This window comes from Bos mutus, chromosome 3 (assembly GCF_027580195.1).
Source record: "Bos mutus isolate GX-2022 chromosome 3, NWIPB_WYAK_1.1, whole genome shotgun sequence".
NCBI lineage: Eukaryota > Metazoa > Chordata > Mammalia > Artiodactyla > Bovidae > Bos > Bos mutus.
Genome location: NC_091619.1, coordinates 68,141,438 through 68,167,921, shown reverse-complemented (window position 1 = coordinate 68,167,921; position 26,484 = coordinate 68,141,438). Strand labels below are relative to the sequence as shown.

At 38.6% G+C, this 26,484-nt stretch overlaps 2 protein-coding genes across 2 annotated transcripts in view; one reads left to right on the top strand and one right to left on the bottom strand.

The window, feature by feature from the left end:
• The window catches only part of TNNI3K (TNNI3 interacting kinase), a 351,856-nt gene that overhangs the window by 242,675 nt on the left and 82,697 nt on the right, over window positions 1-26,484 (top strand). Inside the window, exon 21 of the mRNA XM_070367853.1 lies at window positions 7,450-7,559. Within this exon, the coding sequence (XP_070223954.1) occupies window positions 7,450-7,559 (110 nt within the window). The remainder of the gene's footprint in view (window positions 1-7,449; window positions 7,560-26,484) is intronic.
• On the bottom strand, window positions 11,879-26,246 carry LRRC53 (leucine rich repeat containing 53). The gene is given in 6 exon segments (XM_070368701.1): window positions 11,879-12,124; window positions 12,126-14,212; window positions 17,217-17,732; window positions 22,993-23,747; window positions 23,749-23,806; window positions 26,159-26,246. Coding segments are annotated over 6 exon segments (3,750 nt in total).

Sequence of the window (26,484 nt, the reverse complement as noted above, 5' to 3'; positions counted from 1 at the left end):
CCTGGATACATTTTAAAGAAGGAAACCAACACCTGCTTCCCAGATTTTCTCTCTCTCCTGGGTCTGTCTCCTCTCATATATCATGAAAAACTAAAGGAGAAGTCTGGGATGAATTAATTCATCAGTCCATATTTTATCCAGTCCCATTCCCTTATAACCAGGGACTCAATTTTGCGGGTCATTTTTGGATTATAGTTTGGAGCCAAGAAAAGAGCCTCTTATTTTCCTTTTGTTTCCACGTATGCTGCCATCTGGTTCGCAAGGGGACTCAACTCGGTGTCCTGGGATTCCTTAATGCTAGACTCTTAACTAAGTTTGGGATATGGCAGCAAATTAAGAACAACTGATAATTTATCCAATTTAGCCAAATTTTGGTGAAACTTTATACTGAGGCTTTACGTCAGAGTTGCAGATCTATATAGTCCAGTAGCTAAATATGGCTTGCAAAATTTTTGTGTGTCACATGTGGTTTTAAAAAATATGAATTAATGTAATTTAGAGACCCAGTTATGTCACAGATCTCATATATTTGTAGCCATTTGCTTTTTCTACCCTTGCTTAATATTAGATGACTATGTTCTGCTCCACATATGATTGGGATCCTAAAGGGCATGATACAGAATAACCTCAAAGGGCAGAAAGAAGCACATTGCAGATGTGGACAGTGCTATGGCAGTGATAGGAAAATAGGAGTGAACTAAAGTTCTGAAGTCCTATGTTTGCTGTGCTAATCCTATCAGTTTATCACTCAGAAGAGTAATGCCAGCTAGTCACTACACAGATCACAGGAAAGATCAAATCGGTCCAATGGATGGTGATATTTCTATGAATATAGCTGATATTAACATTCCAATACTTCATTACACTGACAAAGATTGCAATGAGAACAGACAATGGTGCAAATTAATCTATTCTTCTGACAGCCTGTAATGAGAATGGGATGTGGTTTAAAAAATTAAGCCATTCTTAGTACAATCTCAAGATTGCAATCTCATGGTCTCTCTCAGATGCTGTATGCTCTGGTGATACATCACTGAAAAGTGTCAGTTTAACAAAGAATGTGTCTTAGCTCTTGCTGGGATGGTAGACTGCATTTTCTTTGTTTCACCACATCCCTACCCATTAAAAAACAATGAAGTAGAATCAATTGTGTTTTTTATAACACATATACACACAAACCAGAAAAAAAAATTCTGGCAATTTTATCTTAGTCAAAACTTACAAACAAAATATTGTACTTTGTTGCTCTCTTTTTTACTTTTATAAAACATAAGACAGGAAGTGATAGGTTCCTTGAAGAATTCAGAATATAGTACCAGTTTATCCATAAACAATGTAAAGCTAATTAAGTTCATCATGGATTACTGCATAGTCATTCTCTCCACAATGGCTGTGTCATGTTATGAACTGGGGCTGATGACAGATGAGGAGGTTTTTAGCCTTGTGATTTGCAGTAACTCAATGCAATGTGTTGGGGTCTAAAGAGAATAGAAAATATATAATATTTTTTGATATCTGGTTCTCTAGGCTCAGACTAAAAAGAAGCAGTAAGAGCCTTAGACCTGTAGGTAATGATTATAGCAACAACAACAACTAACTTTTGTTGAGAGTCAACAATGTGACAGATGCTCTATGTAGACTTTCTTCTATTTAATTCTAAGTGTATATCACAAATCAGGTTCTATCAGGATAAGATGCATGCTCAATATCATCTGCTACTAACAGGTATGGTCAAGACTTAAATTCATGGTTCCTTGTCCCCAGAACCCATGCTTATCACCATTACAGTGTGCCCTCCCTGCTTCATCTTACATTTAGAGAAATTAATACTCACAGAGGCAAACTGGCTTAATTGGGATCTCCCAGAGAATTAAAAGCAAAGCCAGACTGAAAATTAGGCTCCAGATATCCTAGTTAAGGGCATTTCTTACTCTTCATACTGCTTCAGTTTATTGAAGCCCCCTCCCAACATGTTTGAACAAAAAATAACATCATGGGCTCCATATGTCACATACTCGTGCTAAGTCCCTTCAGTCATGTCCGACTCTGCAACCTTATGGATTGTGGCCTGCCAGGCTGTGCTGTCCATGGGATTCTCCAGGCAAGAATATTGGAGTGGGTTGCCATTTCCTTGTCCAACAATATGTCATGAGATAAGTATGTTTTAATTTCACATCAAACAAAACCTAATATTCATTCTACATTTCTTGATAGCTAAGCATTATGCTCTGTCCTAAAAGCATAATAATGAGCAACATATTAATTGGCATTAATCCATCATCTTCATTCATTTGTATAATAAATGTGTAGCGAGTCCTATATACCATGGTCTATATTTTTTCCAATGAAATCATATTTCGAACTATCACATTTATTGATTTATCATTACCTATCTATTGAATGCCTGCTAAATGCCAATCACTGTGCTAAGCACAGGAGACGATGGTGAAAAGACCACAGTCCTGACCTCAAGGAGCTTGTGATCTATTTGTAGAGACAAGCAAGTAACTAGGCAATTAAGTTAAGTAATTGCTATTATAGTATAGAGTGCTATGGGAATCCATAGGAAAGGACCCCAGAGAGAGTTTATCTAAGCTAAGACCTAAAGGACAGTCGGAGAAGGCGATGGCACCCCACTCCAGTACTCTTGCCTGGAAAATCCCATGGATGGAGGAGCCTGGTAGGCTGCAGTCCATGGGGTCGCTAAGAGTCGGACATGACTGAGCGACTTCACTTTCACTTTTCACTTTCATGCATTGGAGAAGGAAATGGCAACCCGCTCCAGTGTTCTTGCCTGGAGAATCCCAGGGACGGCGGAGCCTGGTGGGCTGCCATCTATGGGGTCGCAGAGTCGGACACGACTGAAGCGACTTAGCAGCAGCAGCGGCAGCAAAGGACAGTAGATGTAATGCAGGGAAAGAAAATAGGGAAAAAGGAATCAGAGGCAAAAAGAGTCACATTTCGGAACTTATGGTTGAACTATTAAAGCAGTGAAAATTACAGTAATTCATTATTACTCATTCATTTAGTAATTTTTTGAAAAGCACACACTTCATTTTTTCTGCCTGTCATCACTCACATAGAATGTGCAATAACATTTTGAATAAATGAATGAAGGTTAATGCATGTCGTATTGAATGCTTCTTCTGTTACTAGCCTCTTTTGAGAGACAACATTCACAATCTCCTTTCATATCTTTTCTTGGTAACAAAGAACTTGAATCCACAAATCAAACTGTGGTTATGAAAACACCTGAGGTTGACTCACAAATTTGTGTTTAATTTGTCTCACTCAGGATAATAGGAACTGTGCTCTAGAATTGTGCTGTACAGTATGGAAATCACGAGACATACATGGCTATTTAAATTTAAAATAATAGAAACCAAGTAAAATTAAAAAGATTCTTAGTCACACTAGCCACATTTAAAGTTCTAAATAGACGTATGCTACTATATTGAGCAGGACAGAAGGACGTTTTCATCATTGCAGAAAGTTCTATTGGACAGTCCTACTCTAGAATCTAGATTATAAATTTGCCAAACTATTGATAACTATATCAGAGTAGTACTGAAGAAATAAAAGGCACTCAATAAAAAGTTATTGATATTTTCAAATGTATCCTTATTCTCCTTTAATAGCAAAGTTTTAGTTGTGAAAGTGGAAACCAATGTTTATGTAAGTCAATTCACATATTTTATGTAGCAATCAAGGTAAAAAATTTGATTAATGGGCTGACAGTTCTCTTTCCTGAATCTGGAATACCAGAAAGTTCCCGGCTGCTAGCGTAGCATGGCCACTTAGGCAAGACTGACAAAGCAAAGCAATCTCAAAGGTGACAAATTTCAATTCCATGACCCTCACGTTGCATTGCCCACTTTCTGGCAGAGGTGCTAATGAGTAGTATCACTGCCAACAATGCATAAAGCAAAAGGGAGAAGCAGATGCCAAGGCCTTGCAGAATCTACTTTGAATAATGAAGAATTAAATATCATTCATCTTAAACTGATTTTTCAGACACAGTGCCAAGAAGCAAACAAGTAACTTTATATACTTGGTGTCAGAGTCTAAAAGAGTTTCAGAGGAGACATTTGGCACCTGCATCTGAGTTTAACTCACTTTATGAATAGTCCCTCCCCACCCATTAGGAGATGTATAATTAGTTTAAATGTGTTCTCTACGCTGGTTTATGTGCTTATAGCTGTACCAGCTCAACAATATCCAAATGATCATAAGGTGAAAAAGCAGGGTTAGAAGACCAATGATCATTAACTATCAGTTTATTTGTTTGCTTATTTATTTACGTCATTCTAAAATGAATGAGAAATAGTCAAGAGTAGCCTCTGGAGGCGGAGAAGGCAATGGCACCCCACTCCAGTACTCTTGCCTGGAAAATCCCATGGACAGAGGATCCTGGTAGGCTGCAGTCCATGGGGTCGCTAGAGTCAGACAGGACTGAGCAACTTCACTTTCACTTTTCACTTTCATGCATTGGAGAAGGAAATGGCAACCCACTCCAGTGTTCTTGCCTGGAGAATCCCAGGGATGGGGGAGGCTGGTGGGCTGCCGTCTCTGGGGTCACACAGAGTCGGACACGACTGAAGCGACTTAGCAGCAGCAGCGGCCTCTGGAGGAACCTAAAAAGCCTAGTTTTCTGTGACACCAAAGACATATTTTATGTCATGTTTTTAAATTTGCTAATATGTTATAAGCAGTCTTTTGTTTCTTTGTTTTCTTAGTATCAGCAACTGTAAGTCTACTTGATAGTGGCCAGAAATGGATTGAAAATGTAATAAATATATTACAAAGGGCATTGAAGACAAAAGCAGGAATGAAATTGCTGACTCTTCCTTCAGCCTGGAACCACTGTATAGTTAGATGGCTATTGGAAGGAAATATTGAAGTTCCAGGTGGGCAAAGGGAATGAACTTAAGACTTCAAACACAAATAACTAATCAATAAATATTAAGCCTAACTACTTATCAAAGAACAAAATTTAAACAGCAACGAATGAGCAGATATATTTGTGTGTGTGTGTGCATGCCCAGTCACTCAGTCATAACCGACTCTTTGCAACCCCATGCACGGTAGCCTGCCAGTCTCCTCTGTCCATGGAATTTTTCAGGCAAGAATACTGGAGTGGGTTGCCATTCCTCACTCCAAGAGATCTTCCCAACTCAGGGATCGAACCTGTGTCTCTTGCGTCTCCTGCATTGGCAGGTGGATTCTTTACCACTGTGCCACCTGGGATATATTTACCTCTCATATTAGCAAAATATTTTATAACATGAGAAAACCTAACTCTGATGCAGGTATAGTGACAATGCTCTCCCACAGTTCTTATTGAGAGCATAAACTATTACAGCTATTTGGGGAAAGTGTTCATTAGTATGTATCAAAAGTCTCTAAAATGGTTATAGCCTTTGACGTATAAATTCACTCCTCAAAATACCTCAAAAATGATCTGTGAAATTGGGAAAGTTATACTGTAAAACATATTCTTTGAAGTGTTTACACCCAAATTTGAACAACCTAAAACTGAGAAATAATTAGGTAAATCACATTAAATGCAATCATTAAAAATATGCTAACATAGAATTTTAATAGCATGAGAAAATGCTTATATTTAATTTAGGAGAAAAATATTCCATAATTTTACATTGGACATGAGCTCAATGATGTGAAGAATATATAAGAAATGCTCAAATACTTTAACAATTGTTTCCTCTGAATACTAAGATTATAATCTTTCTAATTATTTTAGTTTTCTAAACTTGTATGAAAAACAAGTATTAATTTTACATGTTGGGAAATTATGTAGTAATTCTGAATCATCCATAAAGCAAAATGTTAAGTGACATTGCATATAATTGCATTACATCTGCTGCATGTAGATCCATACACAGATTTTAATTTGAGTAAACTTTGGTAAAAGACAGGTAGTGGGTGTGGGTCATATCTCAAAAGTCATTAAGATAGAGACAGATGCTTGTGACATGATAAGAACACAGGAAGCAGTGTCCTGGAACTTTAGCCTCCCATGGGTGCAGGGCAATTTTTCAGAGGAATAAAAGAGCTTCGTGTGTTGTTTATGAAGTACTTTCAATGTGAAGTGGATGAAGAGAGCATGAAATCTGGGGGAAAAAAGAGGCTATGCTAACTACTGGTTATAGTAAAATTTTTATAAATTAAAAACTACCCACATACACACAATACACATACACATATATACACACACACAAACACATGTAACAGTAACACCTACCTTTCATGAATAGTTTTAAAGGATTGAAATAATTTATGTATGTATCTACTATGATCAGATCAGATCAGATCAGTCACTCAGGCATGTCTGACTCTTTGCGACCCCATGAATCGCAGCACGCCAGGCCTCCCTGTCCATCACCAACTCCTGGAGTTCACTCAGACTCCCGTCCATCGAGTCAGTGATTCCATCCAGCCATCTCATCCTCTGTCGTCCCCTTCTCCTCCTGTCCCCAATCCCTCCCAGCATCAGAGTCTTTTCCAGTGAGTCAACTCTTCGCATGAGGTGGCCAAAGTACTGGACTTTCAGCTTTAGCATCACTCCTTCCAAAGAAATCCCAGGGCTGATCTCCTTCAGAATGGACTGGTTGGATCTCCTTGCAGTCCAAGGGACTCTATGATACTTAATGTAAAATGTGTTCAATAAAAGTAACTATAAGTTTAGTTTCCAAGGGAGTATAAAAATCACTGGCTGCACAACAGAAAAAATAATCAGCAATCATGAATCTACAAAGAAGTCCCAAGAATCACAAAACAGTGATGAGGACTTTGTGATGAGCAATATTCAGAAATCTAAGCAAGCAGGCAACACTAGGGAGTTCAATCAATGAGCAGTATTAGCTAAAATGATAGATTGGAGTATCTGAGTTCAGCAAATAATAACTACTTTATAAACATTAAAAATTAAAATGCCAACGTTCTTGTAACCAGTAACAGGATTTAAGTTTTAAAAAATAACCTTTTTTGCCCAAATGATACAAGTGCTTTCAGGGGTGCAAAGTTCAGTGGTACCTCATCTTACTATGTGTAATATAAGTGCTTTAGCCTGGGATTTATGGCATCGTATAGCCTGGTCCGATCTGCCTTTCAGTCTTTACTTCCTAAAACATCATGTACATACCCAATACTACTTGCTGCTTATATGCTCCTTTGTTTCTTTGTTCCTGTATAAACCCCCTCTGCTCACCATTTGTTGAATGAACAACCGAAAAAATGAACAATTACAAACTTACAGTAGCAATTTATCCACTGTGTTGCTTAGGCATTTAAAAAAATATCATAGAGCCCTCTTTGAATCTCTGCTGATGTTGCACAGATTGATTTTTAATGATTTCTTTGTTGTCTGTTCATATGTTTCTTGAAATAAATACGTGAATTTCAAAACTGACATGACCATTTGGTTTGCAGCGGCTGCGGCAGCAGACATGGCTTACCACCACATCAGACCTCCCATCGGCTATTCCATCCCAAAGCCCATAGCATCCCTGCTTATGCGAGGGTGGAATGCGTGTCCTGAGGTGAGTAATTTTTATTTCCTCTTAGCAAATGTGTTATGGTCAAAGTCTGTCACCAATAGTGTAGCTCCAAAGTCTACTTTCCATGTGTATTTTAAGGCTGTCAAGGCAGAAAGACTGATTTGCCTTCTGCTCTTTAGTCTCTAATTGCCTCGAGAAGTCTGAGCATCTCATATTTCTTTGCTGCTGCTCTCTGGTTCTGAAATGTTTCTCACAACTGATTAGTAAAAGAGAGACCAGGGTATGACAGATGACTCAGTCTCATCTCAGCTGCAATTTTATTAACTACGCTTGAGCCATACTTAGTCATTTTTTTAAGAAAGAAGTTTGGCACAAGATGGATTTGTGTGGGCCTTTCACCATGAGGCAGGCCTGCAAGCAAAGACTCCATGACCAGTGCTTGTTTTTTTATTTTTTATTTTTTTTATTTTTTAAATTTTCTGGCTGTGCTGGGCCTTCCTTGGTACACTGGGTCTTCCTTGATACACTGGTTTTTCTCTAGTTGCAGTATGCAGGCTTCTCGTTCTTTGGGGGCATAGGATAGATGCCCAAGTAACAGTTTGGAGAATGAGAAAGAGAAATCAGAATAGGACCAAAGGAAAATACTATTAAAGATTAAAAATAAAAATACTAAGAGGCCAAAAATTGAGTGCTTAGTAGAAGACTCTTAACTGCTAAGCAGGGGGCTGTACAAACTCTGGCTCCGGGGATGTGGTTCTTCTAGAGGAGGATGGAGAGAAAGTATAGTAGGAAAGGCCAAGTCTCGGACTGGCTGGCAAAGTCTGGGCTTCTCAGTCACTCAGTCAGGTGGGTCCTGGCTTGGCTGTGGTATCCATCTCAGCAGTCTAAATTTGAGCTGGCTCTGTATGTGACATGCCTAAGTCATCACTGCATTGCCCAGCAAGGTCTTCAGCTGGTCAGTAAGCTAAGTGGTAAGAAGAAAGGGAACAATGGGCTAGTTTTCACTCTTTCCTTAAACAACTATTAATTGAATCTCTACCGAATACAGCCTCAGGGATGGGTGAGGAGATTCAGTGGAGATGTGCTCTTCATAGCATTTAAAGGCCTAAGCAGTCATACGGAGATTAATATCATATACACATTTATGGTTTTATAGTTACAAGCAAAAGTGAAGGAAACCAGGAATAGATGAGATGAGAATGGATGCTAAAGGAGTTCCAGCAAGTAGGGAACAAAGAGAGCGAAGGCAAATTCTTTGTGAGAAAAGACACACGAGAGACTTATTAGTCACTGGAATGTTGTATTAATAGCTACTGAGGGACTGTCCCAGACCCTCATTTGAAACAAATTCATCTTTAGATCTAAGACACCAACATCACACTGCCTGGTCAGTGTTTGCTAGGTTATCAGCTTCACTTCACGTTCTTTCTTTTACGTCTGACTTTGCTTCATTCCTTAAATTTGAAGCACATTGTGGTCTCCTGTGCATGTCTTCTTAGCCAAGGCCCATAAAGACAGTAGAGTGCATGGGGCTTCCTGGTGGTCCAGTGGTTGAGAATCTGCCTTGAAATTCAGGGATCGTAGATTTGATCCCTGAGCAGGGAACTAGGGTCCCACATGCTGTGAAGGAACTGAAGACCACGTGTGACAACTACTAAAGCCCATGTACTCTGGAACCTGCATGCCGCAACTAGAAAGTCCATGCACTGCAAAGAAAGATCCTGCCTGACACACGAAGATCTCGCATGCCACAACTGATGCTCAAACAGCCAAATAAATAAACATTTAACAAAAGAAGAGGACACTGAAAACATTAGCCTATCAGAGATAGAGATGCTGGTTGGAAAACAGTGAGAAGGGGGGAAGTGTTCTGATTATTAGATGGGATCAGATTTTGGAAAGCTTTGGAAACCAGAATAGAGAATTTGGACATGAAATTTTAGACAGTTACATTTTTTTCTCTAAAGTAGTGAAAGATATGACAAAAAGTAATTCTCTGGAAAGTTCACTGGAGTTTAGTATGAAAGATTTGCCCACTTAGAGAACTGTATGTAGTTCCTATGGTGAGGCAGTCATTGAATTATCTCATAGTGTGCACTGGAATAGCTAAGCATTGTTTCTTAGTATAGGCTATATATTACATGCTCCAGATTACCCTGAAATGTTTGTCAAAATGAAGATTCTGGGACCCTATTCTAAATCGACTGAATCAAAATCTCTGGGATGGAGCCTGCGACTTTGCATTTTAACATGTACCGCAGGTGATTTGTTCCTAATAAAGGCAGAGGACTAGTGAGCTGAAACAGAAGCAAAAGACATTGAAGTCAGAGCCTCTGACTGGGCTGCCATTGCAGTAGTAATCCAGTTGATTACAACACAAAGACTACAATGGTTACCATGGGGATTCAGGAGCAGGGCTAAACCCGAGAACTTCTTCAAAGGAAACAGAAGGAGGTCAAAGACTGGATTTAGAAATGAATGAGGAGAAAGAGTCCAGGAAAACCATCATCCCTGCCCTCTGAGTGAAAGCTAGTGACCAGAGTACTTTAGGCCCTTATGTACCAGGGGCATTATTGGCAGTGACAAGAGAACAAAGTTAAGGGGTCTGCAGTAAGATGAAGGTGTTTTTAAAAGTGGGAAAAGGAAAAAGAAAGATAGCTACAGAGAAAAAGTCTAATCAGCTCTACAAAACTGAGAGAGCTGGCAATTAGAATTGTTTAGTCTCTAAGCTGTGTCCAACCCTCTTGCTATCCCACGGACTGTAGCCTACCAGGCTCCTCTGTCCATGGAATTTCCCAAGCGAGAATACCAGAGTGGGTTGCCATTTCCTTCTCCAGGGGATTTTCCTGACCCAGGGATTGAACCCATGTCTCCTGCATTAGCAGGCAAATTCTTTACCACGCAGCCACCAGAGAAGCTCAGGAATTAGAATACAGTAAATTTATTGTGCAAGGGGTTTGCGTAGGTGCAAACTTCTCACCTTCAAGGTACTTGACAAAATGAAGTGGGATCAGGCGAGGCAGACAGATGGCATAGGAGTTGAGCTCAAGCAGAGAGGGGAGATGAGTAGGAATTAAAGGCAAGAAAATTTTGAAACCCAGGTAAGATGGGAAAGAAAGAGAGAGAATAAGTTTAGGGACTTTTCAAAATAAAAAGTTTGTCATTTGCTAGCAATTCTGAATAGGAAAGAAAACAGGAGACAGGTTGCCTTCTAAGCAATATTTACATTGTTCTAAAAGCTTTTAAGCTTTATAATATTGCCACATGTAGATTACAAGGATACAGAGACTTATATATGGAGATAGGGAAAAGAAAGTTGTCTTTGCAACCTTTTTTTCCCACTAGGAAATGTGAAATATATTATTCTATACCATGAAGATACGGTTTCAACATTTTACTAGGATATCATTAATAAAATTGAGTATACCTCTAACTTTGAAATAAGTGTGGCTTTGAATAAGAAATGCTTATTCTACCATTGCTTGAAATCTAATGTTTATGAAGACATTTAATCTCTGTGCACAAGGAGGAATACTCACACCAAACAGTAGTGGCATGCTAAATTCAAGAGCTCAGGCCTTAAAGCTTACACGCTAATGGGTTATTTAGTTTTCAAAATCTTAAGTTAATAACAACTGGCAATAAAGCCTGTTAAGATGCCTTTTGTTCTGAAGCTATTGTGTTGATTTTGAAGCCCCATTTGTTCTAAAATGATTGAAGTCGAGATCTCCACCTAGTGGATTTATAGGATTTAACAGATTTTATAGAAATGGCCTACTACCTCTGGAAATCTGTAATGTTTTTCCCTTTGAGAAATAACAGGTTTTAAAGACTTCTACTTAGGACCTAGCATAATTGTTAACAGAACAGTTGCAAATGGTTGAAACATGCCAATATGCATATCAGCTAGACTACAGTTAACAAAGCTCAATTTTTATTTTCATACCATAATTAGGAAAACAGATCAGGCACAAATATGAATATATAATCATCTGTGTAGAAAGCAATATTGTAATACCACTAATTGAGATGTGTATAGTAATTTCCATAAAATAATCATCAAGTATAAATCTGCTCAAGCACTTTTTCCTATTTAATCTTTCATTTGCTTAAGGCTTTTTTTTTTTTTTTAATGTTTGCTTTCTTTCCAGGATGAGGCCCAATTCTTCTTTCCCATTTCCCCATTCCTTAGAGATGCAAACTCAATTAATTGTGTCAAACATATCTTATGGCTTGATTTTTGTGTTATATTCAACTATGTACTTTTATTTTATTGATAACAAAGAGTCACTGAGGATTCTCCCTTCAAAATAATGCATTTGAAATGCATGCAAAGGCTAGGGGGTGTTTGTGTGTCTTTTTTAAGAAAGCTGAAGTAGAAAAGGATTACTATTTGAGTTATTGTGTTCACTTTGTTCTGCCTCTAAAGGTGATGAATTAACATATTCAGCAGCTGGTGGATACAGTGTAGGTTTAGGAGCAGAGTTTTCAGCTTCATTTATTCTTCGAGGAATTAGAGGCACCTCATTTTCTGCCTCAAAACTAATGTCTTTTGACTCTGGTAATGTCTCCCCTGTCATTGCACCTTTTTTATGTGTACCTGTTATCATCTGTATCTGGTTGAATATTTTGAACTTCTTTCAAATAATGCATATTACTGTTAATTTTAAGATCTATTTCACTACAAGGTAGTCTATTTTGGGTTTCATGGGGACTCATCATTCTTAAATCTTTAGTTGCCTCAACAGAATCTGAATCAAAGAATACATGGTTTTCACTTTTTCCATTTTCCCAAGTTTGTTGCTTTTCTTCTCTGGTGCCATTTAAGGTCATCTGTGTGGTCCCAATTAACATACTAAAATCTGCCGTGCTTTCATCGAGCCTTTTTTTCTCATCTTTCCCTACTATTTTTATCTCCAGTGCTTCAGCTCCGTCATCTCTGGGCAATGCATTTATGCTGTCAATTCCTTTTTCACTACTATTGGTTAGAGGCCAGATGGCTTGAGTACTCAGAGAGGTACTGATATCCTTGGGAAGCATTATTCTATTTTGGTATGGAATAAAATTTGTCTTCATAAATGTTAAGTTGCCCTTGGATTGTGTCTGGGGAACAGGAGAGCAATCAAAAGTTTCTGTTTTAGGAAGTTTTGTTTCTACATCATTTCCCTCATCCATAACACAGCTTTCCACAATTGGATGTGATATTTTGGGTTTTGTCATTAATGTTTTCTCATTTCCAAGTTGTTCGTGACTTGAGAGTTGCTCTGTATGTTTTAAGGTTTGTTTTTGATTTAAAGTATGTTCCTCATAGGTGTCAGTCCTGCTGATTTGATTCCCTAGGGACATAGAAAACTGGCTTAGCTCACTGGTCTTCAATTTGTCCTGCTCCATGTGTTCAGTGGGCTCTGTTGCCCCTTGGTCAGTAGCCCCCCTAGAATGGTGGGATGATAAAACATCCCTTCCTATGTTTTCCAAAGTTGCTGGTAAATAACTTGGGATGCCCATTATGATGCAAGCTGTACCTCGCACATGCTCAGTTGAGAAGGAGGAGTGTGAATGCCCATGTTCAGCAACAGTGGGTGTGGGCTGAGTCAGTGTTGATGGGTCTCCATCGGGAATATGTCCAGTAGGGTGACAGGTGCCTTCCATAGAGCTCTGGTTGGCCACAGACAAGTCGTTAGCACTGAGCAGAGAAGGCTTTTTCATGTTTTTTCTGTAATATGGGGTCTGCTTGGGGGCATGTTTGAGAGGCAGCCTCTTTGCAGTGAATTTAACATAGTTGTTACCTTCTGACTGTTGGCGAAAATCTGCAGAGGGCTCAAGGTTTACTCTGGCTTCTTTCTCAGAAGCTGTGGAGAATTTATCAGGAGGTAATGATGCTCGTTTGAGTTTCTTTGGGAGATCTGGCAAGGATTTTTCTGGATGGACTCTGACTTTTCTAAAAGGGCTTAAATTTAATTTTATCCTTAAATTTTGTGCTTTACTTTTCCCTTTGAAGTCAGCTGGATTGGTTCTCTTCTTTTTCAGAATCTGTGGATCAGTAAGCCCCTTTCCTCCTTTGTTTCTTTCACAAGGGTTGCTACATTTTTTGAGATCCAAGTTGGTCAGGTTACTTTCATTTTTCTGCTCTTTCCAATGGCTTGATGTTTTGGATGACATCACCAAACTATTTTTTTCTATTAAATCAGGATGATGGAAGCTAACCTTCTTAGGGGAATATGTTTTCTTGATTTTTGTTGATAACCCTGATAACTCCATGTTGTTCTCACTCAGGAGGAATTTTTCTATTGCTCTGTTAATTTGGATTTGCTCCTTCTTGGGCTTTGAATGTTTTCGACAATTTGGCTTCTTTTCTTTCATGTAATCTTGAAATTGATCACAGGGCACATATTTACAGATAAGAGAATTATTTGGCTGAAAATACCCAGGACTGCTCTGTGTTAACAGTCTACAAGGATCATCATATTTTGACCTGTGTTTTTGCAAGATCCTTTGTACAGAGTGTTCCTCAGGCTCACAAGGCTTGGATGATGAGCCTGTAATAAAATGTCTCTGCCTGTGAGGTTGTAAGCCATTGTCTCCTTTTTCCATTGGAGGCTGCCATGATTCATTTGTTAAATGCTTTTCAAGACTTCCTCTTGCCAAGGCTGAAGCCGATGTTGCATATCTTCTACTAAATGTGTCACTGCTGATATCTGCTGAACAATAAATGCAGGAATTTAGCACTGAGCATAGTTTTATTACCCCAACCAAACAGATGCTTAGAAACCTTATGAAAGGTACAAAAAGGACTCCTCCGATTATGGCAATTCTTGAATATTTCCTTAATATTTTAGCCAAATACTTAAGGGACATTTGGCAGTTTGGTGTGTTTGCAATGACACTCTTTATGGACACATTTTAATCAGTTGTGATTGATGCTGATGTAAAAGTTGTGGAATTAGAAATAAAAATATTCATAGTTGTAAATCTTTAGATTAGTTGTCAGTTAGGTTAGCTTTAAATATGAATAATGTTTAAATTCTTTCCAAATAGCTATAGTAACTTTTTCTTAACTCATTTACCACTTGGAACTAAATCATTAAGAAGAATGTAATACAATATTGAGTAACAGGTTTCAAGCAGATGATAACCTCAGCTGCTGCTGCTGCTGCTGCTAAGTCATTTCAGTCGTGTCCAACTCTGTGCGACCCCATAGACGGCAGCCCATCAGGCTCCCGGGTCCCTGGGATTCTCCAGGCAAGAACACTGGAGCAGGTTGCCATTTCCTTCTCCAATGCATGAAAGTGAAAAGTGAAAGTGAAGTCGCTCAGTCACGTCTGATCTTAGCGACCCCATGGACTGCAGCCTACCAGGCTCCTCCGTCCATGGGATTTGCCAGGCAAGAGTACTGGAGTGGGGTGCCATTGCCTTCTCCGTAACCTCAGCAGCAACAGATATACTTGTGATATTACTGGCTCCATTCATGTGGAGTCCATATCTATTTTACTTCACTTAATAGTGTATTCATTAAATATTTGTTAAATGAATGTGTTTTGGACTGTGGCCTGGTCTGTGTTGAAGACTTTTAAATGGTTTGCATTAATATAATATTAATGAACCATGTTAAATAATGTTAATGACAAAAATAATAGTAATAGTTCACCATTGAGTATATACTAAGAGGTCGGCATTGTACAAAATAGCGTACGTTCATTATTTCATTTAAGAGACCTGATCCATTGGATAAGTTCTATCATCCTATCACAGTTACAGAGAAAGAAACAAGTTTAGAGAAGTTGAATATTCTCCCCCAGTCATGTGTCAGCTAAATGATATGGGCAGAGTTTGACCCAGATCTATCTGATACTAAACCCTATCCTCTTCCACAATGCATATTAAGTTTAAAATTACATCTTATCAGTGTTCTTTCTCTGGGTCTGTGAAATTGTTTTATCCAAAGAAGTATTTCTTGGAGCGATAGAAAGAAACAGGTGAAATAGCCCCAGCTTGCATCCAATTCTAATCTAAGATCTGCCTTCAACATTCAGAATGACCTTGGAGAAGTCATTAACTCACTGCATATCAGGAGATTAGACTAGAAGGGAACTTTTGCAGTTATAAAATTATTCTGGGGAGAGAATTTATCATATTCTAAGACAGCTCCATGGCTCAAAGATAAATATTAAAAGCTTTTGGACCAGATCATCTCCAAAGTCTCCTCTACCCCTGAAACACTGTAATTCTGTGTTTCTGACTTAGAAGGCCTAATCAGAGTGACATTGCCTCTTACAGACTTCTTTTTCAGAGTAGGTGTGGTCTTGACTGTTTTTCTCTTTTTCTGGATACAGTACAATGCCTGGCATGTAGAATTTCAAGTCTTTCTTAAAGTGATTGTGTTGATTTGACAAATCCGTTTTCTCTGTGTGAAACAAAAGACTGGGTTTTAAATGGTTAAGAGACAACATTCCCTTCAGTATAGGAGTTTCCCACAGAGATGCGAAGGCTCTCGACAAAGCTAAAAGGAAACATCTGCCTAAGGTATGATTTTATGGAAAGGTTAAGTGCTTATTCCTTTATAAAATAAAACTAATCGGATCGAGTTTCTACAGCAGATGTTTCCTTTCTTGGCCATTTCTCTTTTCAATCAAATCATGATGACCCCAAAACTGGTAAGAGCTGAAGTCTGAGGGATGCAGTGGCATAAATTCACACCCTACTTTATATCACATGTGAAACAATATACAATTTTATTTATCTCCAATTGTCCCTAAATCCTTAGGGCCAGATCCCCATGGTAAGAATTTCTTGGTGCAGCACCTCTGTCATTCATGTTCTGAGAGAAAGCTCTGCTTGTTGTAAACCAATTCAAATAAATGACAGGAACCTCTTTACAGAGCGGCTGTCAAAGTTTTCACCACTAAGCCTGAGAGCATTGCCTTACTATTCAGGGAGAAAAAGGAAGACATTTAATTCATTGCTTCCACCTAAATATTGACATCGCCCATGTACAGTGGGTAGTGTCACGGCCAGATTCACTTGGCTTCCAACATGGGACGATGAATTAAGTCCTGACTTTCCCTGAACTGGGAAGTTATCATCCCTGACAGCTCAGCAAGCATAGTGTGTGTCTTGACATCATTCCTGAAATGAATCACTAGCATTAGAAGGCCCATTCTTCTAACATGTCATGCTCTGGGAAGGTTGCTTACTGCAGAACTGGCATTAGAGCTCGACGGATGTTGGAACAGAAGCCAATACTCGGCTTCCCATAAATCTTAACAGTGCTGCTGCTGCTGCTGCTAAGTCACTTCAGTCGTGTCCGACTCTGTGCGACCCCACAGATGGCAGCCCTCTAGGCTCCTCTGTCCCTGGGATTCTCCAGGCAAGAATACTGGAATGGGTTGCCATTTCCTTCTCCACTTAACAGTGCTATTGCTATTGAAAAGTCTTCTTTAAAAAAAAAAAAAAAATTTAGGTGTTGGGTCATGAAATTCACTTTCCAAGGGGTACAAGATGTACTCTCAGCTCCTGAGGGTTGGAAGCATCCATGTACACCTCACTGTAAACACACATGTGCATACATACACCCAAAAATGCACATCCAGTATCTTTAGGAGAAGAATAACCTAGTTCCATGGTGACTTCTATGGCATTACTCTTTCGAGGAAATCAAAAGCGATTTAAACCAAGTGGGACTTTTCAAGCAAGACAACTCACCTGTCGTTCTTGTTACATGCTGTGGCAAAGTTTGAGGTTGGCCTTCCCCAGGCTCATGATTCCTCCACCCTTCAACTCTCTGTGGACAATATCTTGTAAGTAAGCCAGCTTCATTAAAAGCTGCCATATTCCCAGAAGGCTCTGAACATCCTGACTGCAGCAATCTGCCACCAAAGCAGAAGAAAGTGCTGTCTGCCCCATGGCCCTTCCCTTTCAGGTTTCTAAATGATCCGTCAAGGGCTGTGGAGCCAGAGGCCTGTACTGCTTGATGGCTGCTTTCCTGTGAAAGTGGCATTTCCTTTCCGGCCCCCACAATGGACATGACCTTTATCTCGTTTTCCTGAGTTAAGTGGCAGTTACAGTATCCCTGAGCGTGGTAATTTCTTGCCTCATGATCACACAGGGATTCATTGAAGGTTCTGCAAGGAAGGTTTTCTGATGTGTGTTCATTTGCTTTGCCTTGTTGAAGTTTCCAGTTAAATACAACTAAACCTAGGCAAGTGAGACCAACAGCTCCTGTGACAAATGGAGAGACTATTAAAAGATAACATCATGGAAAGAAACATAAATCGTCAAATGTGAAATCCACAAGTACCAAGGTTAATGGCTTAGAGGGCATTGAAATGGGTGGGTGATCTATCACCATGTGGAAAATATTAGTTCAGATAGAGGCTATTTAATCAACATTGTTCTGTTTTCCAATTTGGATCTTTCTTTGTATCTATTAAAAATTATAAGAAACAATACCATCTGGAATGTGTTTGACAGAAAAAGTTTTTTCACGGACTGAAATTCATTCAGATTAAAATAATTCCTACATTAACATTCTTTTCTGCCTAAGGGAACTGAAACTTCCATTTATTAATCCCATAATTAATAAAAATAGACAATGTTTAGCATATACCCTGAAATTCTCATATACAATAACCTCCTCCCCCAAAGAAAAAAAGATTCTACAAGCTATTGCCATATTTTAATCATCCCTAAAGATTTATCCCCTACCTCAGAATACATCATTGGCTTCTATTAGTATAAAGGTCAAACTCCTTGGCATTCAAGACTCTAATTTGGCCATAACCTTCCTTCCTAGCCTTATTTTTTAAATTATTTTTCACATTCAAGCACTACGCTTCAAACTCTTCAATTCATTAGTCTTAAAATGTCCTTCTAAGCCTTCGTGTATTCTCTTACTCATGGTTATAATACTTTCTCCTATCTCTGCTTATTTGAATTTTATTTATCCTTTAAAATCTAAACCAATACCTCATGGTTTCTTGATCGTTTTGCTATTTTTTTTTAATCTTGCAAAGATCACCCCCTTCTATGAACTCCCACAATAAAATGATTGACATCTAATCTCAGAATTCCTGGTACTGTCATTTCATGTTCTCTGTAGGCTAGCTTATCATCTAAATATAATAGTAAAGGGTAGTATTTCTCAGACTCGAGTGCAAAGTCTAACCTCTTTCTGCCTCACAGTTTTTCATCTTGACAAATGGCACCCTCAGCCACCTAGATGCTCAAACCAAAGTCTCAGTTACACCCAGCTCTTCCTCTGACACAATGATTTCTTTTTCTTAGCACTTATAACAATGTAAAAGTTTTCTGTTCACTTATTCATTTGCTTGTTCACTGTCTGTCCTCCCCTGTTAGAATTAAGCACTCTGAGGAAATGGACTTTTTCAGTCTTGTTTGACATTGTATCTCCAGTGACCACAACACTGGCAGAGAGGAGGCACTCCAGAAATATTTATTGAATACTCTTAAGTAAACAGAAAGAATTCTGTTTTATGAATTCTAATAATGAAAAGCAGAGTGATCTAATCTCGCAAATCTCCAGAACGGTAATCAGGAGAACATGTTGTCAGTATAGACTGAGTTTGGACCTCTGTGTTCTACATCCAGCTTTATCTATAACTTGCTGTGTGACCTTGAGCAAGTCAGTTGCCCTGTAAACTCGGTTCCCTGACTCTGGAGATAATGGCAGTGAATGAGATGTTATCAGCTTTCTAGACTCCTTGATAGCACTTTGCCTGGTTCTGTCTATGGCAGATAACTTTAGTGAAAATGTGATGATATTTCTTTAAACTTTCAAGAAAAGAGAAGGTATCAAGCATAGTTGTTTCATTTTTTCTGTTAAAGATGAAGATTAACCAAATAGAATAGCACTTTCTGGTAAAAAAAAAAAAATCAAAAACAAAAATCTGCTAACCTTTGTGTAGCTTACCATATCTTAATGTTTTGCACCCCATTTTAATTTATTTAACATCAATACACTCTTGGAGAATGTTATAACATATTGAGATAATGAAATCTCTAATAAAAACACAATATTTTTTTTTTTTTAAGTAGTAGCCGAAGTTAGGTCAGAACATTTTAATTGCAAGATCTTATAGTCTGGGCTATTCCAAATAAAATTTTGATTTTTAAATGTCAAAAGTATGAAAATAATAAAATTTTAGACACATCTCTATATCTCTTACTTTCTAAGTAAGAAAGCTTAGGATTCAAAGCTCTGTCCTGATACTTTTCTTGGGCACATTTTCTAACCTCTCTAAGCCTTATTGTTTCTTTTCTATCAAACAGGAATAATTAATACCACTCAGAGATAAAGTGAGACAATATATGTGACATGTTTAACACAGTTCTTTGACATAGTGAGATTCAGTGAGTGGTCATTGTTATGTATTATTGCGGTTACAATTGTTGGTGCTACCAAAGTAGGCTTTGTATTGTTCTATTAGATCCTAGAAGCCTCAGCTATTAGGAGAAAAGTCCAAAACAGATTATTAAGAGAATACTTTGTATGACTGATGCAGTTACTAAACCATAATAAAGGAAGAAAAGACCTCAATTTTATTAAACAGATGAGTCAGCCATTGAAACGGAAGTACATATAATTTGATTATGGGATAAAGTTTCTCTGTAATTGTGTCCAAACAGTGAGGAACCACTCACTCTCCCACTATTGATGCTAGAGCTATGTCTGTATCATGTTGCCACTCAGGTATGGTCACTCACTGTTAGTGCAGAGAGCAAAAGCAGCGAATGAAGCTTGTAGGCAGTTTGAACCTGCTGTCAAGAAGATGGCTGATTTTCATTGCCATGGGCATTGTTGCTATTTTTTAATTTTTTGAAAAGTGTTCTAAAAAAAATAATAAAAAAAAATAAGAAGTGTTCTAACAATCCTTCTGAGTTAGAAAAATGCAATATTAATGATAAAAATCTCATCGAAGTATTGGCAATGTTACAGCTTCATGAAAGCTTTCTTGTTTATCCTCTAGTTCACAGAATAGGAAGGGTTAGGTGCCAATTAGCCACTTATTGGTTTAAATTCACGGGATATGATTTTATATATTCTTTGGAATTGTGATGATTTATCTATAGTCAAAGAAGAAAATAAAATCAGAGGCCAAATTTTAGTTCTAAGTCTTCTTCCCACAATCTAGAGATATAGATTATTGATCACACTTTTGCTTTAGGAAAAGTAGCACCTTAAAAGGAGTAAATTAATATCAAAAGTCAAGAGTTGTCTTAAAGATGAATCTCTCTTAAAAACAGCATCTGTAATAGTTAATCAATGAAGGGTACATTTTTCTGGTAATTTCACATGCTATAACTTAACAGGCATATAATAATATTTATAAAGTTTAGCTTCCTATCATTTTGATAAAACCTTTGGAATCTTCCAGAATTTTTATGTATCTCTACACTAATGCAGAGTTGTTAACTTGGCAAAATCTTTTCTAAAAATATATATCAAAAATACCTAGGAGATACTAAAAATTGTATCTATTGTAATATTTCCAAAGCAACCTCCTACAAAATACAAGTTCAATGAGAATTTCCTCTGTGGGGGAAAAAAAGGTTAATGGTCAAATAAGTCTGAGAAATGCTCCACAGTATATCTTCCTCTTAGAGACTCATAATGTTTATTAGAAAAATGAAAGATACAAGAAATGCTGTGGTAAAGAAGCCTATTTCACTTTAATCCAGCATTGCTCAAATCTATTTGAACCTGACAACATATTGCTTATATGGGTATCTCTTGGTATTTTTATTGGAATGTCTATTAATTTTCCCCTTGAAGTAGGATTCTATGATAAGAAACACATTTAAGGAAAAACTCTGTTGCCCTAGTGTTTTTGCCTTTTGTAGTAAATTGTTTCTTAGCACATAAAATTACTGAGATGGTTACACATTTTCTAAAACAATTTATCTTTCTGAAAGGATTTGAACTCACTTTCAAGTGAATTTGATTACTGCTGGTGGTCATTTCAGTGTCTAGACCTGATACTGGTTTCCATCTATCCTGATTAAAAGTATAAGTGTCAAGAGCTAAAAATCCCCCAAACACACTCACACACTTTTCATCACCATGGTACCCACAAATACAAAGGATCTTACCATGCACTGAAAGCATACAAACATCTAGATAACTCAACAAATCTCACGCATATTTGGTCTTTGACTAATCACAATGAAACATTACACTATATCATAATGATATATAATGAGATGTAATGATGAATAGTTTAAAAAATTTAAAACAACTATAGAAAAATTAAAGGGTTGGATGGTATCCTTTCCTTAGTTGGGAGTGGGTGTGGTAATGGGCCAAGTATATGAACAAGTTAGATAAACAGAAATCTTTAAAAAATTCAAAATCCCCAAATGGATGGAAACCAAGGCACAGAGCAGCTAAATAATTTGCCCAAGTCACACAGCAAGTAAGAGCAGAACCAAATTTCCAACCCGGGTAACCTAACTGTGGAGCTCATGCCCTTAATCATCACTTATTTGTTTTTGTTTAGTCCCTAGACATGTCTGACTCTTTTGTGACCCCTTGGGCTGTAGCCCACCAGGCTCCTCTGTCCATGGGATTTCCCAGGCAAAAATACTATAGTGGGTTATTATTTCCTTCTCCAGGGGCTCTTCGCAACCCAGGGATCAAACTTACATCTCCTGCATTAGCAGGTGGATTCTTTACCACTGAGCCAGGAGGGAAGCCCAGTCATCACTTATACAAGCGCTATAAAGCAGGACACACTGGATTGTCATTATAGCCTCCCCCTGTCCTTGGTAAAGCCCACTGATTCTTACTACCACAGACAGGCACACAGATATGAGTGCCTTGAAGAAAGAGACTAGGTCTCATGGCTTTTTGAAACCCCTAATATCTTAATGAATGTATCAGTACATATCAGTAATGGATGACTGAAATATAGGGTATTCCTTCATTACACACAATTAAACTAAAGTCTGAACAGCAAAGTACTGAAGATCGCAGTGCTAGTTATACCAGGACCAGAGCTCTTGGGACTTCCCAGGTGGCGCTAGTGGTAAAGAACCCGCCTGCCAATGTGGAGAAGTAAGAGATGCCAGTTTGATCTCTGGATTGGGATGATCCCCTGGAGGAGGAAATGGAAACCCACTCCAGTATTCTTGCCTGGAGAATGCCATGGACAGAGGAGCCTGGTGGGCAATGATCCACAGGGTCGCAAAGAGTCAGACAGGACTGAAGCTACTTAGCACACACCCACACATCGACACAGAGCTCTTGAATTCTGGCTCAAGGCCCTTTCCTCTGTGTTAGACAGTTTCTTTGCAACAGGAAATGTTTGCAACCTATGCCAAATCAGCTAGCATCTTCTCACACTAATGACAATGTCTGTCTTCTGCAAGCTCTGAAAAGGCTCCCCAGTTGCCAGAGAAAGACATCATAGTGAATTTCAAGAATATGGAGAAGAGCTGGGTACGCTTCTCCCTGTCATACCTGCAAAGCCAAGGACAGTCAGCAGGGCCACATCCTGCCCTGGGAAGAGGGGACTTCTGTCCTTTAGAACCAGAGTGAGGTTGGCAGCCTTGGAATCACAGTTGGTCTCAGACAGCCTTAGTACACTGTTGGTAGTGGCTGCAGCCATGGTGGACGGCTGACAGCTTAGGTCCTTGGTGTTCCTGAGCGTGCGAGCAGAAGACTTTATGTAGTTTCTTAAGAATCGGGCAAGCTGGTAGAGAGCACAAGTGCAGTTCCACTGGTTCTTATCTAAACTCAGATGGATTAACTGCTTCAAGGGAGTAAAAACATCCGGCATGTGGGCCAACTTATTTCGAGAAAGGTCTACTTCCTGTAGTTGAGGCAGGGGCCGGAAGGCATCTTTCCCAATAAAGGAAATAAAATTGTTAGATAAATCCAGATGCCTGAGACTGTGGAGACGTGTGCCTCCAAAAGAACTGTCCGTCAGATTAGTGATCTGATTCCCATCCAGCTGGAGCCGGCTCAAGCCCCTGGTGTTTCGGAACCAAGACCCTTGCAGGGTGTGGAGGGCGTTGTGGCTGAGCGCCAGCACCTGCAGTCTGCGAAGCTTGCTGAAGGTGTGATCAGTGAGTGAAGAGCTGGATATTCAGTTGTGCCCCAGCAACAACGACTGCAACTTTGAAAGGCTGTGCAAGGCATTTTCCCGAACATCCTCGATGCCATTTCTGCTCAAAGAGAGCAGGGCGAGATTAAACAAGAGGGACAGATTTGTACTCTATAGAGGAGAGATATCCATCAGTGATGATTAAAACCCTCGTGGTCACAGGGGCTGCTGTGGGGAAGAAAAGCACAGACTAGAAGCAAGTACACACACGTGGGAGGGGAGCACCGCGGAGAGCAGAGATAATCAATACCCTCTGAGCAATCTTATCACCTGGGTAAGAACAATAAACAAAATGAAAATGATCCTCTGATTTCTCAGTTTAAGGGGAAGGCAGCTCTTTATCAGAATGATGGATTTTTATATTTTTTGTTACCATGACATGTTTATTTGAGAAACCTAAACCCATCTGTTCCTTTAGATGTCAAATTTAATTCATTGTTTGGGATTATCATCATGAATTTTTTTTTTTTTTTTTTTTTGAAAGTGGCTTCTCAGGCTTTCTGTCTGTGAAGCTGTGTACCAACCTACTCTAGCCCTGCTGGCCCAAGACAGATTCAGTCAAGAGCTGAGCCTGTGTCTGAGTTCCTAACCAGTTTTCTGCAAGCAATGTATATTTATACTGTAAAGCCAGTCATATTTTTTCTCAAACATAAAGGTGTGGGTTGGGGTGGGGGAAGTGAGAAGGAGTGCTGGTTTCTGCTTTTTAGCTTCAGGCTAGAAGTCGGCAACTTGGTAAGGATCTATATTCTCTCCAGACAAGCCGAGGATCTGTCAGTGGGGTTCTCATTATAGTCTGGGCCATCCTGGCCTCCTGTCTAATATCTGTTCCCTCCAATGAAGTCCATCATGTGATGACAGGTGGTACTCAGGGCTTCCAACTGTTAAATCCCTTCACCATAATCACCCCAGAGCTATCACTGCTCTGTCATTAGAAATCAAAGCATTTTAACTCAATAAAGATGTATTATAATCAAGAGTTATTGTAACACATCTTTATCATGCTAAAATTGTTTCGACTGCCAATGACAGTGTCATAAGGATGGAAGAGTCCATTGTCCCAGGGAGGTCTACAGGTGATATTTGAACAATCAGCCATGGGGGAAGCAAATCAGAATTCCCTTATGAAATTCAGACTATAGCATTGAAACAAAGAGAGGAAAAAAGAATGTAAAAGACAAAAGATTTCCACAGCGCCTTCTTTTGGAAGAATTGCTCTCATTTCTGTAGCAGTAGCAAGTCTATGTCATGGGGTTTTGTTTGGCAGGGTGGGGGTGCTGTTTTTTAGAATTTATTACTGGTTATTTGAATTCTGTTAATTCTGGCCAGGCTGGCATTTTGTTTCTTTCATTATTGTTTTTGATATGGATTGAGAGAGGTTTTTTTTTTGTTTTTTTTGTTTTTTTAAGAATCCTCAGTCCCCTAGAGATTTCTGACTCTGAGGGAGCAAGCTATTGTTTCTGTCAGTTACTTCTTGTCTAGGACCAGACAGGCTCCATTCACAAGTCATCCATTTACTTCTCTGTGTTTATGAAATCTAACTTCACAAATGTGGCATTCTGTAAATGAGAAGGAAGATATAAAGGTGCAGTATGTAGATGAGCAATATTTGTTTCTTACAGACATCAGCTATCTCTGATCAAAAAAAAAATGTAGTGAAGTTTATTTGAGTGGATGGGAATTTAGTGTTTTGAAAGTGTTTTCTACACAGACTGGAAACAGTGTATGACCAACTAGCCTTGAAACTGTCTCTTCCCTGTCAGGAAGGACAATGCTATTTTCCTCTTAATTCTCATGGAGTCATAGGATTTTAGAAATGAAAGAACTCATTTTCTTCTACTCCATCTTAGATTTTTTTCTGAAGTTTTTCGATTGGCAGAGTTTATAGCTTGTTTATCTCTTCTTGGATATAAGGATGTAAATCACATTCTCCTCAAATTTGTTAATAAGGTATCTTATTAAATTGTTGACTTAAGCAAGCAATATGTAATGAATACAGGCAGTGTATCTTGTTAGCATTTCTACAGCTCATTTACCACCAATAAAAAAAGACTACACTTTCAAAATTAGATGCACTTTGATAATAATCTGTTTTGCTGGTACATCACTTAATCTTACTAATACTGAACAATTGCAGTTCAGGTTTCTGATTCATTGATATTCCTTTCACCCTGTGGTAGGTTTCAAATCTGCACAAAGTATGGACAAAATATAATCAAAGTGATCTATTTTTTTCATTTATTAAATAAGTGTGCAACTGACTGAAATGATGGTATTCTTTTGTGATAGCAAGATATCTCAATTACCTCTAAAGGTCTTAACATAGTTTTGGTTGAGACCACCAGGAACTAATAGGAAAATAAAATAATATTATCAATATATAGTTACTAAAGAAGGCTTGCTCTTTAAAAATGTTTACCTCTTTCAGGCTGAGCCCAGAGATGAGGCAGGACAAAGAAGAGCATAGTAATGAATTTTCCAAGTACACTGAACACTGATTTTTAGAGTGATCGGTTTTATTACCTACTATATAGGTTAGTTGGTGACAGAGAGTTGCATCTTTGGTGCACACTGCACACGACGCAGGGCAGGCTACCACCAGCTGCAGCATGATGGCAGAGTATGAGCCATCCACCTGAAAGGAAAGTAGAGGCCAATGCATGTCATAATGTCAGCATTTATTATCCAAGGATTTCAGTACATTCAGTTCAGGAGGCATTTTGGTGATTTCTCCTTTCTAATGAGCAACGTGAGTTCTCATATGGTGCCAGATAAATGGCAAGAATCCTTAATCTGAATAGAATTTAAACTGAACCATTATAGGGAACAAGGATATATTGGACAGTGCA